The 15,625-nt window shown below is 46.7% G+C and overlaps 1 protein-coding gene across 1 annotated transcript; it reads left to right on the top strand.

Annotated features, from left to right (window-relative positions):
- Nucleotides 1–2,979: 2,979 nt before the first annotated feature.
- SLC25A5 (solute carrier family 25 member 5) lies at nucleotides 2,980–11,677 on the top strand. The gene is made up of 4 exons (XM_035113801.2): nucleotides 2,980–3,246; nucleotides 7,135–7,621; nucleotides 7,743–7,883; nucleotides 11,286–11,677. Exons 1-4 carry the CDS (start codon nucleotides 3,136–3,138, stop codon nucleotides 11,441–11,443), a joined length of 897 nt encoding a protein of 298 aa, XP_034969692.1. The 5' UTR covers nucleotides 2,980–3,135; the 3' UTR covers nucleotides 11,444–11,677.
- The last annotated feature ends 3,948 nt before the right edge of the window (nucleotides 11,678–15,625 follow it).

The raw sequence follows: 15,625 nt of genomic DNA, 5'->3' as shown, positions 1-15,625 counted from the left end.
CTGCTTTGTCCCAGTCCTCTCTCATATACTGTACATATGTGCAAAGAGGGAATTTTGTCATACAAGGATAGTAGAAGTGAGCTATGCCAAAATCCCCACTTCTAAATACCGTATCTTTCGCTCCACAAGACACACTTTTTTCCTCCTAAAAAGTAAGGGGGAATGTCTGTGCGTCTTATGGAGCGAATGTGTGGTCCCTGGAACCGAATTGCCCAGGGGCAAAAAGCAGATTGTGCTTTTTTTTAAAATAGAAAGAGCTAAAGGCTAACAATAGAGCAAGAGGGGTGTTGAAAAGAAGCTGCTCAGCAGCTGATTGCAAGAGATCGGGGAGGGAGATAAGGGCTGCTAGCTCCCTTCCCAGCCCCACCCCCTTGCCCAGGCCTCCATTGTTGAATGTTCTGCAGAGGGAGGCTGTTTGTTTCCCCAGCAACATGTGACTGGCTGATTGGATTATCAGGCTGATTAGATTATCAGAAGCTGCAGAACTGTGAGTTGAACAGGATTTTTCCCCTTTGCAAAGTAAACTCAACAACTTTGAGCTGATCCTTTAAAAAATGGGGCTTTTCCTCTTTGCAAAAGAAGCTGCACAACTGTGAGCTGATCTCCCCAAAAACAGGGTTTTCCCCCTTTCCTCCTCTGAAAACTAAGTGCGTCTTATGGTCAGGTGCATCTTATGGAGTGAAAAATACGGTATATACTAAAGAGATGCTGTAAATGTCTTTTGCATTTATGCAGAACAGAAGGATCGATTTTATTGGAAGTCTCACTATTACTGAAATGGGTTCTTGTAGACCCTAGCAAGGTGCAGAGAACTTCCTTCACACCAAGGGTGCCCCAGAGCTTTCTGGACAACATTCCTAGGACCACATGTCAGGTATGGGAAGGTCCATAGTCAAAGCAATGAATGTAAATGTTACCTAGTTTCTAGGCACACAAACGCCCTTCTATCCATCCAGGCAAGCGGAAGGCATCATCGGAGTGCATTGGTGGCTGCCTGACACCCATTGGGGCTGGTAGGGCAGAAGACCGGGTACCCCACAGCAAATGGGAGCTGGAGCAGATAACAGGCAGATCCAATTAATTCAACTTCTGTTTCTTCCCTCTGCTCAGTTCTACAAGCATGTCGGTCACACAAGCATGCTGGTCAAAGATTGAGTTAACTCTTTTATTAGGAAAAACCACACAATCTTCACATACTTGATTTGAGTGTCAGGCCAACGGGCATAGTAGCTCATTCCTAGTACACATACTCCATGAAACTCGGTTGCCAAGACTGAAAGTCCCTGCTCCCCAGTCAGGGATTTTCCTGGGCAATCAGACTCTTCTTACATGTAGTCAACCTCTCCTCCACCCTTTTTGTGCCTCTTGGTTCTGGGAGAGAAGGGGGGAGGGGAGCTTGTTGCATCAGGAGTGGGAGACACCCTTGCTTTTTCACCAGCCCAACTCACATCTATTTCTTGGCATCCCCCCTTCCACCCTCCTGCTTCTGCTTCTGCCACTGATTCTTGGCTTCTCTCTGCCACAGACTCTCCCCGCTCACTAAGCCCTGTTAACTAGTCTTCTCCCTCTTCTCCCCCTGACCACTGATCATCGTCCCATCACCACTCACCAGGCTCTGAGCCTTCTTCCCTTGGGGGTTCCCCAGCTGGATCCTCCCACCAGTCCGTGACATTAACACTAACACTATGGAGGAGGAAGCTGGCAAGCAATGCCATCCTCTGCTGGTTGTAAGGAATGAGGCAGGCAGGTGGGGGCTGGCTGGGGCTGGAATGTGTTTGGTGGGACAGTGTGCCACATGCTCTAATTCACCAGCCTCCACTGTCAGAGTACACACCCTGAGGCATCATGCCTCTACCTGTTGCTTGGAATTGCAGGTGGGGAGGGTGCTGTTGCACCTTCAGGTCCTCCTATAGGCATCGGGCTGACCAGTACAACAACAGGATGCTGAACTCAGTGATCTATTGGCCTGATCTAGTTATTGGTATCTGTCTTGAGAGACAATGGAACACACCTCTGGGGGTGAAGTCAAACCCACTGAGAACCACAGTACCTGCTATGGCTGCAGAGACCAGTAACTCAAAATCGCTGTCTCCTGTGTTGTTTTTGCTGAGTTAGCAAGCCTGGGCAGCATAGGAGGCAACTCCTATGGGCTGAGGTCTCTTCGGCCCTCCCAGTAAAATACCCCCCCCCAATGTTGATGGACATTGCCATTCAAGTGATGTGTGTGCACCACATCATGTGATCAATTATGCAGGGTGGGGCTTGCCTGCTCCACCACCACCACATTTTATTCAAGTTGGCACCCCTGCTGGACAGCATGTATGGAGGTCCTGGGCTGCCCAGATGACAAGACCCTCCTCTTGGCCTCGCTGATGTGGTCCAAGGGGAAGCAGAGCAATACGTTTGGCACCAGCCGCGCTGCAGGAGTTGCTTTCTCCTACTTTCCCAGGTCGACGAGTCCCATTTGCCCCTGACCCAGTAGGGCTGATCTTATTGAAGGACACCGATTCCACCTTGCTGCGGTCAACCAGAAAATGCATTTAAGGACACACAGCCTGTTCTTTCCCGAGGTTGCCTGGGGAACACCCCGTCTGTGTCATCGCACGTCACCCAGGTGCAAACCCACCCCACATCATTCCGTAAGCGAAGCCCTGCCCCCACCTTCCAAGGTTTTAGCCAATCTCCATCGCGCGCTTCTCCCAATGCCCTCCATCCGCTGCAAGCCTTGGCAACTTAGGATCAGGGCTTCCTTGTATTAAGGCATCATAGGCAGCCAAGGCCCACCCTGGCTGCCAGGGGTCCCACAAGAGGAAGGAGCACAGAACTCCCCCACCCTCACAGATTGCCACCGCAGTTCTTTCTTCGGTCCCTCCCTCCAGCTCAGGTCCAATCAGGGCAATGGGAAGCGGCTGTACGTAGATGCTCGCGTTTCCCCTCCCTCTGTTCCCACGTTAAAGCCTGCGCGGTATAAAAACCGGCCATTTAATTTGCTCGGTCTCAGTGAGCCGGCAGCCTCCCTTCCATCTCCGTGTGTGCAACCATCTCCCCTCCCAACGTCTTCTCTTCCGATCGGATCTTAAAGCAGTTTTTGTTTCACTTTTTTCCCGCGCGCTCAACCTTTTTCCAACCGGCATCATGACTGACGCGGCTATTTCTTTCATGAAAGATTTCTTGGCGGGCGGCGTGGCAGCCGCGATCTCCAAGACAGCGGTAGCCCCTATCGAGAGAGTCAAGTTGCTTCTTCAGGTACGACGGGGTGAGTGGGTGGGTAGGTGGAACCGCGCGCGTTTCGATGGAGAACGGTGGAAACGATTTGGAGAGGGTGGAGGGAAGAAAGAAGGGGATCTTTTAAGTAGTGGCTCTCACAGGCTTTGAAGTCTGCTGGGGACGACGAGGAGGCCGCGCGGGGTTCCTCAGAAGGGGTCATAGGCGGGTCGAATGAGTTGAAAGGCCTCTTTTGTCCAGGGTGCGCTGGGGCGTTCCGTGCGCTATGGCGCGACAAGCTGTTCCGGCGTTCTGTCTTTGTCTGAAGCAGTGCGGCCTCGTGGCGTATCCCGACTCCGAGGAGATGCGAGGGAGTTTTTTTTTTTTTTTAAGGGTTCTCTTCCCTACCTTCCCCACCAAGGTCGCGCCAAGGAGATGCAGGCCGGAGCATCCTTTGTTCCCTTTGAACCCAAGAGAGCAACAAAATTAGATTTCCAGCCTCAATTCTGCGCCTGCCCTGCCGCTTGCTCAGGAAGAAGGCTCTTGCTGGCCCAGGTGGAGTGAGTGAGCCGCAGCTTTCTCTGGCATCCAAGATCAGCCCTAAAATTCTATGCTAGGCTTGTGATCGGGGTTTCCTATGGGCCAGGCCTCTGTGATGGTCCGAGGCAAGCTGTCGACCTCTGCCCACCCCACCCAAAAGGAACACGCAGTTCTTTTTTTCCCCTTTAAACGTGCCGGTCGAAGGGAAGGAAACCCCACGCTTGTTGGCAGTTTGCGTCGGAGCTGCTGCTGGCGAAAACTAGTTCCGCTTATGCAAATCCCCGCCTGGCGTTGGATTAGTTGCGGGGGAAGGAGAGGCTGGCAAGGAAGGTTAACGCGAGTAAATCGCGGCCTTTCCCCGCAGAGAGCCTGGGATGCCTTTCTCTCTGCTACTGTTGAGGGCAACCTGCCACTTGGCAACGTGGCTGCATCCAAGCAGCATCGCCTCGGAATTCGAGGAGGCACGAAGGTGGCACTTCATCCCCTCCAGCGTGTCATAGTTTTTGGGCAAAGCCCCCAAGGTCTTTGAAGTGGAGCCTCTTTGGAGCTTGGGAGTTACCTGGCTGTGTGAATGATAAGGAGGCATTTAGCACAAGGTGCTAAAACCTGTGATAAAAACTCAAAACTCCATAAAAAATCTTATTAGGGTTTTATTTCAAAGAATCAACCCAAAAGTTTGGGCAGGTGACCTTGAAGGCAAATCTCTAATGGACACCAGTTTGAAACTGTCTTGCTACATAAATGGGCCACCTGACAAGTCTTTGTATTCTTGTTGCTTCAACAAAACATTGCTTCCCTGCATAAGGGAGAGTAAAGTGTCAAAATTTAACTAAATTTGCCTTTCAAAAACTAGGGTGTTGTAGCAAGAGAAGGTCTGTCAAGGTCATGTGGGTGGATTTAAAGTACTGATCATAACCTATGGTAGGGGTCTACAACTAGAGACAGGAGGGCCAGATCAAGCTCCTTAAGGAGTACTCGCAAGAGCTGCCAGTTGCTAGAGATGGTCAATGGGAAACTGAGATGTGTTGGCCATTTTATTTGGGACACAGGTTTGTCTTGTCACCTTCCAGTCCCTCCTGTGGATTTAGAACATGGAGCTGTGGACACCTTGGGGCCTTTATGAGATCTGGAACACCTTGTAAAAGAGGTCACCTTGCAATGAAGTTATCATTGGCTGGATTACAGGCATTGTCTAGCTATCTTGCCAGAGGCTAAATAGAATGGAGCCTGAATACAGATTTGAGAGATGTCCTATCAGGTAGTTATTAGGTTCAGCAAGGATACAGGATTCCATCTCTTATCGGACTGAGATTCTATTCTATACTTTTTAAAGAATGTTAAATAATGCCTGGTGTTTTCCTGAAGCTTACTTCACGTCCATGGTTATCACTCTTGCTTTCATGCCTCAGAGGCAAAAAAATGCACCTAAACTTTGTTAACATAGGTCTGAAAATGATGGTTTGTGATTAGGCCTGGGTCAAGTGTGCCTAGAAAGGACAAAAGGGGCATTCAATGTCTTTCTCCTATTGCAATAGGCTGGAAAGAAGAAACTGAAACTTAATTCTTAGTCCTCGGTGTGTTGTGGCTCCCAAACACCGCAAACCTGGAAGTAAGTGTTCCGGTTTGCGAACATTTTTTGGAAGCCGAACATCCGGCGTGGCTTCCAATTGAGTGCAGGAAGCTCCTGCACCCAATCAGAAACTACACCTTGGTTTGCGAACAGTTCCGGGAGTTGAATGGACTCCCGGAACGGATTAAATTTGACAACCAAGGTACCACTGTAGTTCTAAATCGGGGTCAGCAACCTTTTTCAGCCGTGGGCCGGTCCACTGTCCCTCAGACAATGTGGTGGGCCGGACTTAATTTTGGGGGGGGGGGGAGTGAATTAATTCCTATGCCCCACAAATAACCCAGAGATGCATTTTAAATAAAAGGACACATTCTACTTATGTAAAAACACGCTGATTCCCAGACCGTCCACGGACCGGATTGACAAGGTGATTGGGCCGCATCTGGCCCACGGGCCTTAGGTTGCCTACCCTTGTTAAACGGTGTAAGAAAAATGCTTAGGCCCTGCTTGCTGTAAGTACTTGTGAGTCAGAAAGAATGATTTAGGCCCTGTAACATGATACTTCTAGCTTGAGCCTTGCTGTGTGCTATTTGGTTTCCCCAATAACCTCCCTTTATTCGGTTACAGCAGGCATTGGGAACCTATGGCTCTCCAGATGTAAAGGTAAAGGGACCCCTGACCATTAGGTCCAGTCGTGACCGACTCTGGGGTTGCTGCGCTCATCTCGCATTATTGGCCGAGGGAGCCAGCGTATAGCTTCCAGGTCATGTGGCCAGCATGACAAAGCCGCTTCTGGCAAACCAGAGCAGCACATGGAAACGCCGTTTACCTTCCCGCTATAGTGGTCCCTATTTATCTACTTGCATTTTGATGTGCTTTCGAACTGCTAGGTTGGCAGGAGCTGGGACCAAGCAACGGGAGCTCACCCCGTCACAGGGATTCGAACCACCGACCTTCTGATCAGCAAGCCCTAGGCTCAGTAGTTTAGCCCACAGCGCCACCTGGGTCCCTCCTCCAGATGTTATTGGACTCCAATTCCCATCAGCCTCCCCCAGCCCAACAGTTGGGAATGAGGGGAGTTGGAGTTCAAGTGGCAGCCAGTAGTCTTCTTCTGGAAGGAAATATTGCCACAACATCTGTTATATTAATCTTCATTATCACATGGGTGACATGCCTGTATTTGAGTATTTAAACTGTAACTTCCAGTGTCTCTGGATAGTTCAGTTGGTTAGAGCATGGTGCTGATAATGCTAAGGTTACAGGTTTGATTCCTGTGTGGGACACCTGCATATTTTTGCATTGCATGGGGTTCAACTAGATTATTGTCAGTGTCCCTTCCAACTCTGATTCTATGTGTAAAGAATGATGTACTATGTTTTCTCACATAGCTTGATACTGATTGCTCTATTGTTTAAAATACGGTATATGTTTAAGTATAGATCTAGAAGGGCCACAGGACTGCGCCCCGCCCCCCCCCCCCCCCGGCCAAGTTAGAGCTTTGGTCCATATTCTGGAGAAAAATAAGCAACTATGCTAGATTTCTTAAGCTTGGGAAGAGCCACATTGTCAGTGAACATTGAGGCATTGACAGTGAAAGGATTTTGGGGATAGTATTTTGGAGCCTAAGGAGAAGACTACAGAGAGATAAATCCATTTGTGGCATAGCAAGTCATGGTTAAAAGGATAGTCTGCAAGACACCTCTGTTTTAACCATGGTTTATGAACCATGGTTAACATCAGCTATGGTTTGCTATGGCTTAGCCATGGATTACATCACTGACTATGCAGCCAGACTTAATTTCAACTTTCCATTTTGGCAGGTGCAACATGCGAGTATGCAGATCACAGCAGACAAGCAATACAAGGGCATCATGGACTGTGTGGTCCGGATCCCTCGAGAGCAAGGTTTCCTGTCCTTCTGGCGTGGCAACTTGGCCAACGTTATCAGATACTTCCCCACACAGGCCCTCAACTTTGCTTTCAAAGACAAATACAAGCAGATCTTCCTGGGTGGCGTCGACAAAAGAACCCAGTTCTGGCGTTACTTTGCTGGAAACCTGGCATCTGGTGGTGCTGCTGGTGCTACCTCTCTGTGCTTTGTCTACCCTCTCGACTTCGCCCGAACCCGTCTGGCGGCTGATGTGGGAAAAGCTGGGGCTGAGCGTGAATTCAAGGGGCTTGGAGACTGCCTGGTCAAAATCTTCAAGTCGGACGGCCTTCGGGGACTGTACCAAGGCTTCAATGTCTCTGTCCAAGGCATCATTATCTACAGAGCTGCTTATTTTGGTATCTACGATACTGCAAAAGGTAATTTTCTTCGGCTTTTGCTGGGGCTTTTGGTAGTTTTCTTGGCTTCCTAGTCAAAGTTCAGAAGTATGGATGCTCAAGAACAGCATTTCCCCTTATTTCTGATTTCTTCACTTCACAGGGATGCTTCCTGATCCAAAGAACACACACATCTTGATCAGCTGGATGATTGCTCAGTCGGTTACTGCTGTTGCTGGCCTGACCTCTTATCCCTTTGATACAGTTCGGCGGCGTATGATGATGCAATCTGGTCGCAGAGGTGGTAAGTATCAACGCCCCTGCAGGGAGCACAGAAAGCACAGCTGGTGGTTTTGCTACCTCTGTGAATATCTATGCAGTCCCACATATGTGGGACATGTAGCTGTATACCTAGCAGGGACATGGGTGGTGCTGTGGTCTAAACTACCGAGCCTCTTGGGCTTGCTGATCAGAAGGTTGGCAATTGAATCCCCACGACTGAGTGAGCTCTGATTGCTCTGTCCCAGCTCCTGCCAACCTAGCAGTTCAAAAGCACACCAGTGCAAGTAGATAAATAGGCACCGCTGTGGTGTTTCTGTGCGCTCTGGCTTCCATCACAGTGTTCTGTTGCACCAGAAACAGTTTAGTCATGCTGGCCACATGACCTGGAAATCTGTCTATGCACAAACGCCAGCTTCCTCAGCCTGAAAGTGAGATGAGCGCCGCGACCCCATAGTCGCCTTTGACTGGACTTAACTGTCCAGGGGTCCTTTACCTTTACCTTTACCTAGCAGGCATGTTTTGGGTGCACAGTGCATTGTCTACTTTACCAGACTGAAAGTGTGTCCCATCTAGCTATGTATTGTTGGTTCTAGCTGATGATAATATCTTAAGTTCAAGCTTGGCTCTACTACCTGGTTTTCCTTGGTGGAAATCATAGCTAGAGCTTGTTTCAAACAAAAGCATGCAACTCTTGTAGATGACCTACGTTGTTCTGAAACTTCATGCAGGTAAATTGAGTGTTGTGGAAGGGATGTTTCTTGCTAAAGGACAGAGAGACAGGTTTATAAAAGAAAAAGAGCCACACTGCCTTCTGGAGTCTCTCTAAATTTTATTAGAGTAGATTCAGCATAGGCATAAAATGGACTGCTTCTTGGCTGATGGCTCTGTCATGTTAGCTGCAAGTGTGCCAATTCTACTTCAAAATAAGAAATCCTGTAGGAGAAATGCAAGATCTAGAAATTCGAGGAAAATGCTAGACTTCTGTAAAGCTGTCTCTTTGGCCTGTCTTTTGCTCCTTTAGTCATCTCTTCAGCAATAGAGAGCCAGGGGGTTTCTATCGTGTGAGAGCAGGTGGGCTAAAGCAGTGTTTCTCAACCAGTGTGCCTCCAGATGTTTTGGGACTACAACTCCCATCATTCCTGACCACTGGTCTTGCTAGCTAGGGATGATGGGAGTTGTAGTCCCTAAACATCTGGAGGCACACTGGTTGAGAAACACTGGGCTAAAGGTCCTTTAGATACATTCTGTATATATGATCTCTCCCAGTCTAAAACAGCGAATACTTGTTACAGGTAGGTAGCCGTGTTGGTCTGACGCAGTCAAAATAAAAATAAAAAATCCTTCCAGTAGCACCTTAGAGACCAACTAAGTTTGTCATAGGTATGAGCTTTCGTGTGCATGCACACTCATACCTATGACAAACCTATACCTATGACAAATTTAAATGGTCTCAAAGGTGCTACTGGAAGGATTTTTTATTTTGATTTTGATTGCGTCAGACCAACAGGGCTACCTACCTGTAACTAGTACTATGGAAGGCACCACATTGAACACAAAAGCTCATACCTATGACAAACTAAGTTGGTCTCTAAGGTACTACTGGAAGGATTTTTTAATTTTTATTTTGACAGAGAATACTTGTTAAATGGGACCCAGAGTGGGACCCAGGTGGCGCTGTGGTTAAACCACTGAGCCTAGGGCTTGCTGATCAGAAGGTCGGCGGTTCGAATCCCTGTGACGGGGTGAGCTCCCGTTGCTTGGTCCCAGCTCCTGCCAACCTAGCAGTTCGCAAGCACCTCAAAGTGCAAGTAGATAAATAGGTACCGTTCTGGCGGGAAGGTAAACAACGTTTCCGTGCGCTACTCTGGTTCGCAAGAAGCGGCTTAGTCATGCTGGCCACATGACTGGGAAGCTGTACGCCGGCTCCCTCGGACAATAATGCGAGATGAGCGCACAACCCCAGAGTCGGTCACAACTGGACCTAATGGTCAGGGGTCCCTTTACCTTTACCTTACTTGTTAAATACAAAGGTTATCCAGCCCACCTGCTGCATGACCATGTCAAGTAAACTCATGCATCTCAGTTTCACCATTTATTACAAGCTCCTAGCATCTGTCCGTTTCTCCCTTCAAAAGCTTCCAGAATAATTAGAGGTTTGAATAGTTTAAGAGGGAAAGCATTCTTTACCACTACAGGGTACCATTGAGAAAAGCACTGCAATCTATACAAATTCCAAACATGCAGCCATTAACAAAAGGAAAACACATTTTATCATGCTTGACAAGATGAGTGGCTCATAGGGAAAGGCTGTAGCTCTGTGGAAGAATGCCTACTTTGCATGCATTTGATCCCTGGGATCGCCAGGTAGTGCTGGAAAAGATTCCTGACTGAAACCCTAGAGAACTGAGGACAGCCATTATGGACAGCACTGAGCTAGATGAACCAGGGATCTGATTTGGTACAAGGCAACTTCCTATGTTCCTAGGCACTCTTTCCCCCTTAAATTTAAAAGTATGCTACAGCATTAAATCCTTATTTCTGCTTGGCTACATGTGGTAATAAGTGGCCTTGAATGGCTAGCACACTTAGCCAATGGGAGAATTTTGTTCCACTTCCCAGCCCTCTAGTGAATCGCTGAGATTATCCCAGAAGTAGGTGTGTTGGACAGGGACGGATCTACCATAAAACTAATGAACTTTAAACTTCAGGGCCCCCAATCCCAGAAGAGTCCCAGAAGTTACTTTAGTCCATGTTGCTTAAATTTTTTGGGTCTAGTAGACCAATTTTGAGTTCCACAACTGGAAAACTACAGTATAAGGCATAGGGGAAAAATTATTCACACCAGTGACTTTGATATGTGAGAGAATCCAGTACAGCAATTTTTACCAAAATCTGAGATGCAGTAGTTAATAAAATGAAAATAAAAATGGTGGTGATCTGTTGTGGAACAACCCCATTGAAGAAAGTAACAGTAGTTACCCAGACCTTGTTGCTGTTTGCAATGGGGGCCCCATAACAGTTCAAGCTTCAGGGACCCCCTAATGAAGGTCTGCCACTGATATTGGGTATTTTTACCCTGAACGCAAAGTAAACATGGTAGATAGTGGGATGTAAGAGTACTTTGTCTTCACTGCTCTTGCCTTTGGCTCAGCCCTCTAGTTCCCTTGCCCTGCTAATTACTTAGTCTATAACTTAGCCTATTCCTTCCTTATCTCAACCCTGATTCCACTTTACTCCATTCCTGTTCCCCCCGTGTTGAATGGTAGACTTCCCAGAGCTTCCTCCTAAACTCATGTTTTGCATGCATTCATGCTGCACAAATCAATATATGTGTGGAAGCCAAACAGTACAGCAGGATTGCAGTATGCATCAAAGGAATCACTTGCTCTCCTGTGCCAAGTTTTCTTTCTCTTTTCTTCTTTAGCTGACATCATGTACTCTGGTACAATTGATTGCTGGAAGAAGATTGCCCGTGATGAAGGAGGCAAGGCTTTCTTCAAGGGTGCTTGGTCCAACGTCCTCAGAGGAATGGGTGGTGCTTTTGTCCTAGTCTTGTACGACGAAATCAAGAAATACACATAAGCTACTCCCCTCTCGGATGGCACTTACTATGTTATGTTCATGGACTGCGTCAAAACTATTTATCAGTTCCTACTGAAGTTTCTTCTCGTTGGCAGAGGGCCACAGTTCTGCTTGCCTGATCCATTTATCAAGTTGTTCCCCTGACAATGGGACTCAAACTTTATTTTTGTTCAGTCACTTCTGTTAAAATAAGTTTGAGATAAATAAAATTTAAATTTAAAAACAGAAACAAAAGTGCTTTTATTCTGCCTGTCATTAATAACTTGAATTATCCACACTTCACTGCTTTGAGTCGTATCGTTTTGCCAATGGTGCCAGTATTATGTGGATTGCAACTGGGAAGACTTAATAAGGGTGGTGGTTTTATTTTTGCAGTATATTTTGAAGCATGGCAGGTGGCGCTGTGGGTTAAACCACTGAGCCTAGGGCTTGCTGATCAGAAGGTCGGTGGTTCGAATCCCTGTGACGGGGTGAGCTCCTGTTGCTCGGTCCCAGCTCCTGCCAACCTAGCAGTTCGAAAGCACATCAAAGTGCAAGTAGATAAATAGGAACCGCTACAGCGGGAAGGTAAACGGCATTTCCGTGTGCTGCTCTGGTTTGCCAGAAGCGGCTTTGTCATGCTGGCCACATGACCTGGAAGCTATACGCCGGCTCCCTCAGCCAATAATGCGAGATGAGCGCGCAACCCCAGAGTCGGTCACAACTGGACCTAATGGTCAGGGGTCCCTTTACCTTTACCTAGGAGCTTTCTGGGGGTGGGGGCTTGAGTAAAATGACCTTGATTGGTCCTTCTCCTAGTGAACCTGCCTCCTTGCCCTGGCCACCTCTACCGATTTACATACCGTAGTTTTGTCCTCTGGGCCCCACTGGCATAACCACCCAGAGGGAGAGTGTAAGCCAAATCTGCTCTCCAAGCACATAACCAGTGACAGGAGCAAGCAGCAGGAAGCACTGATTGGCCACTTGGAAGCAGGTGGGCCTTAGCGAGTTATCCAACAATACTGATGCTGACTTCAGCAAGAAGGGTAATGAGTGGTATTTTCTGAACGGCTAATTGTCCAGGAACCAATATGTTTACTTCTTAGTTCTGCAAAAACGTAATATAAAACAATAGCCCAAGCAACTGTTTAGAATTACTCACGTATTGGGAGGTTAAAGTTACGATATCCAGGAGAAAATATAAAAGCCATCTTCATTCATCCCAAATCACCTTTCTATTAATACCTGTGAGTCACAGGTTGGTTAAAATTATGTTCACCTCTGGCGCTGTGGTTAAACCACTGAGCCTAGGGCTTGCTGATCAGAAGGTCAGTAGTTCGAATCCCTATGACAGGGTGAGCTCCCGTTGCTTGGTCCCAGCTCCTGCCAACCTAGCAGTTCGAAAGCATGTCAAAATGCAAGTAGATAAATAGGAACTGCTACAGCGGGAAGGTAAACGGTGTTTCCATGTGCTGCTCTGGTTTGCCAGAAGCGGCTTTGTCATGCTGGCCACATGAGCTGGAAGCTATACGCCGGCTCTCTCGGCCAATAATGCGAGACGAGCACGCAACCCCAGAGTCGGTCACGACTGGACCTAATGGTCAGGGGTCCCTTTACCTTTACCTTTACTAGCAGCAATAGATGGAGTCCATTGACCTGTTAGAGGTTTTTTTAAAAACAACAACAACAACACAATGCTTTAAGAGGTAAGAAGAAAATAAACATGGGGCTTTTATCTTTAAATTTCACAGGTAAGATTTAACTTTATGCCGAGAATGCAAACATGAAACATACTGGCAGGACTTAATTTCACTTATAGATTCTATTCTACACTAATAGAGTAAATGCAGATGCTGGGAGGATTATATTATAGCTAAAATAGGCCACACAGAAACAACAAGAATTGGCAAGTTAGGGAAAACCCAAGGCTTCTAGAAGAATAAGTTGTTTTAATTCCCCACTGAGGGGGGAAGAGGGACGTGGGTCGCACTGTGGTATAAACCACAGAGCCTAGGGCTTGCTGGTGTTTCCTTGCGCTGCTCTGGTTCGCCAGAAGTGGCTTAGTCATGTTGGCCACATGACCCGGAAGCTGTACACCAGCTCCCTCAGCCTATAGAGCGAGATGAGTGCACAACCCCAGATCATCCGCAACTGGACCTAATGGTCAGGGGTACCTTTACCTTAGGGTGGGAAAGATTGCAAATGTCCCATAAAGGACTGGTCATACTGAGTAGATACAAAATGCTAAATCTCTCTTGTGGTGGCAGTGAAAAATTGGCTTGAGAATCCTGGAAGAAGATGTGGCTATTTTATTGCTGAGCCCCATAAGTCTACCAAGAAACACACATGAATGTGCTCAGCATACACTTCCCCAAAGTAACCGCTAGGACTGATATTTGCAAATACATAATTACAGCAAAACACATTTGATGTCTAAGGCTACCCCAAACTTCGCTGCTTGTGGGAATGGGAATGAAATACTTCTACCATGTTCTAAGGAAACCAGTTCCCATTTTCTTTCCTGCTTCACCAGCCTGAGTGATGGAAAGTTTCATTGTTTAGTACTTGGCTACAAATGGAGACCATAATTGTTAAAAGGCATTAACTGGAACATAGAGTTCAGTTCCAAGGACCTGACCTGGAATCAACACCATAGCTATGGCTCCCTCACTGTACAGCCACTACCTCCTTCTCTGCAACAGTGATATGAATGATATACAGCAGTTTCATCATGCTCACATGGCTGGATGAGGTCCCCTGGTTGCCTATTCCAAAAAAGGCCCAGATTCCTTTCAGGCCCGGCTCTAGGGGTAGTCTCAGTGGCACGGGGCCGTGCTGCGCACCGCACCCGCCCACCAGGGTGGGGGTGCCGGAGCGATCTCCACGCCAGGGCGCCCAACCGGCTTGAGACGGCCCTGATTCCTTTGCCACGTGTTGCAGCTTGGATTGGAAAGGAAGCCATTGGGATTGGGGTTTCCAGTTCAGCAAGTTCACCACCTTCCTACTAGAGGTTGAAAATCTTTCACGTTAAATGTACAATAGGAAGTGCCTTTCTTCTTTTTTCAAAATAAAGTGAGGAAAGAAAAAGTGCATGGAAAAAAATAAAAAGGGTATATTATAGCACACTAAATGTAAACAATTTCACTTCCACACATTATATATATATATATATATATATATATATATATATATATATATATATATATACACACACACACACACACACACACACACACACACACACACACACTAATGCGTATAGACCTATTACTAACATATATTCCTTATTTTTTTCTTTCAAGGGAAAACCCAGTAAGGTCCCTTGCAACACTATTTTGGGATGCACTCCAGGTAACATTAAGCATCCAGCTGATGAGGACTTAAAGGTGTGGTTGTACATACAGTTAATTTTGTGCAAGTAGAACTTGCAACAAACCTTGGAGAGTCAGCCATGATCTCTTTAGTACCTTATTCTGTTCCCCACCTGGTTTTTTGTCTCTTCTTTTCTTCCCCTGATCAGCCAGCCAGCAGTGAACACATTCAGTCCTCAACAGATTGTTGTTGAGTTTTTCCCTCCTTAGGGTTTCTTCCCATAAATATGTTTTGTACTTCTGCAAACTCCAAGTTTCCTACTGCTGGCGCCCCCCTTGGTGATGCCACTTGCGCTTATGGAAACAGCAACACTTATGCTCCAACATCAGAAGCAGAAAGAATAGTACAGTAGTGTCTTATTGTTGCTAAAATGCTTGGCTGAGCATGTGTTGTCTAGTAATTCTTAAAACAGTCTGTATAACAGGCCACTTTTAGCTCTATATGGCTGATTCAGTTCACATTTAAATGTGGCCTTCTAGCCAAGATGGCGTTGAGAAAGCTCTGCATTTAAAAGTGAACTTGCCCAATTTGCCCTTTCAGAAATAATATGCAGACTGCATAAATCTACATAAATCCAGTTCTCCAGCTGATTAATGTGTACAAAAATGCATAAGCTTGGCTAAAATACATATATTAATGAAAATAACAAAACAAAAAGAATTACATTAGAGAAAATTGCTTCACAAAAATATGTATACTAGGGAAAATACCTAAATGTATATTGGGATAAATTTGCATTAAAATGCTTAATAATTTCCATGAGGACTTTAAAAAAAAATCTCAAACTGATGTGGAAATGTGGAGCACTGAACTTAAGGTGGAAACAAATGA

The sequence above is a fragment of the Zootoca vivipara genome, chromosome Z (assembly GCF_963506605.1).
Source record: "Zootoca vivipara chromosome Z, rZooViv1.1, whole genome shotgun sequence".
Lineage (NCBI taxonomy): Eukaryota > Metazoa > Chordata > Lepidosauria > Squamata > Lacertidae > Zootoca > Zootoca vivipara.
The sequence above is the reverse complement of the archived record's forward strand: the minus strand, read 5'-3'. Positions and strand labels throughout refer to the sequence as shown.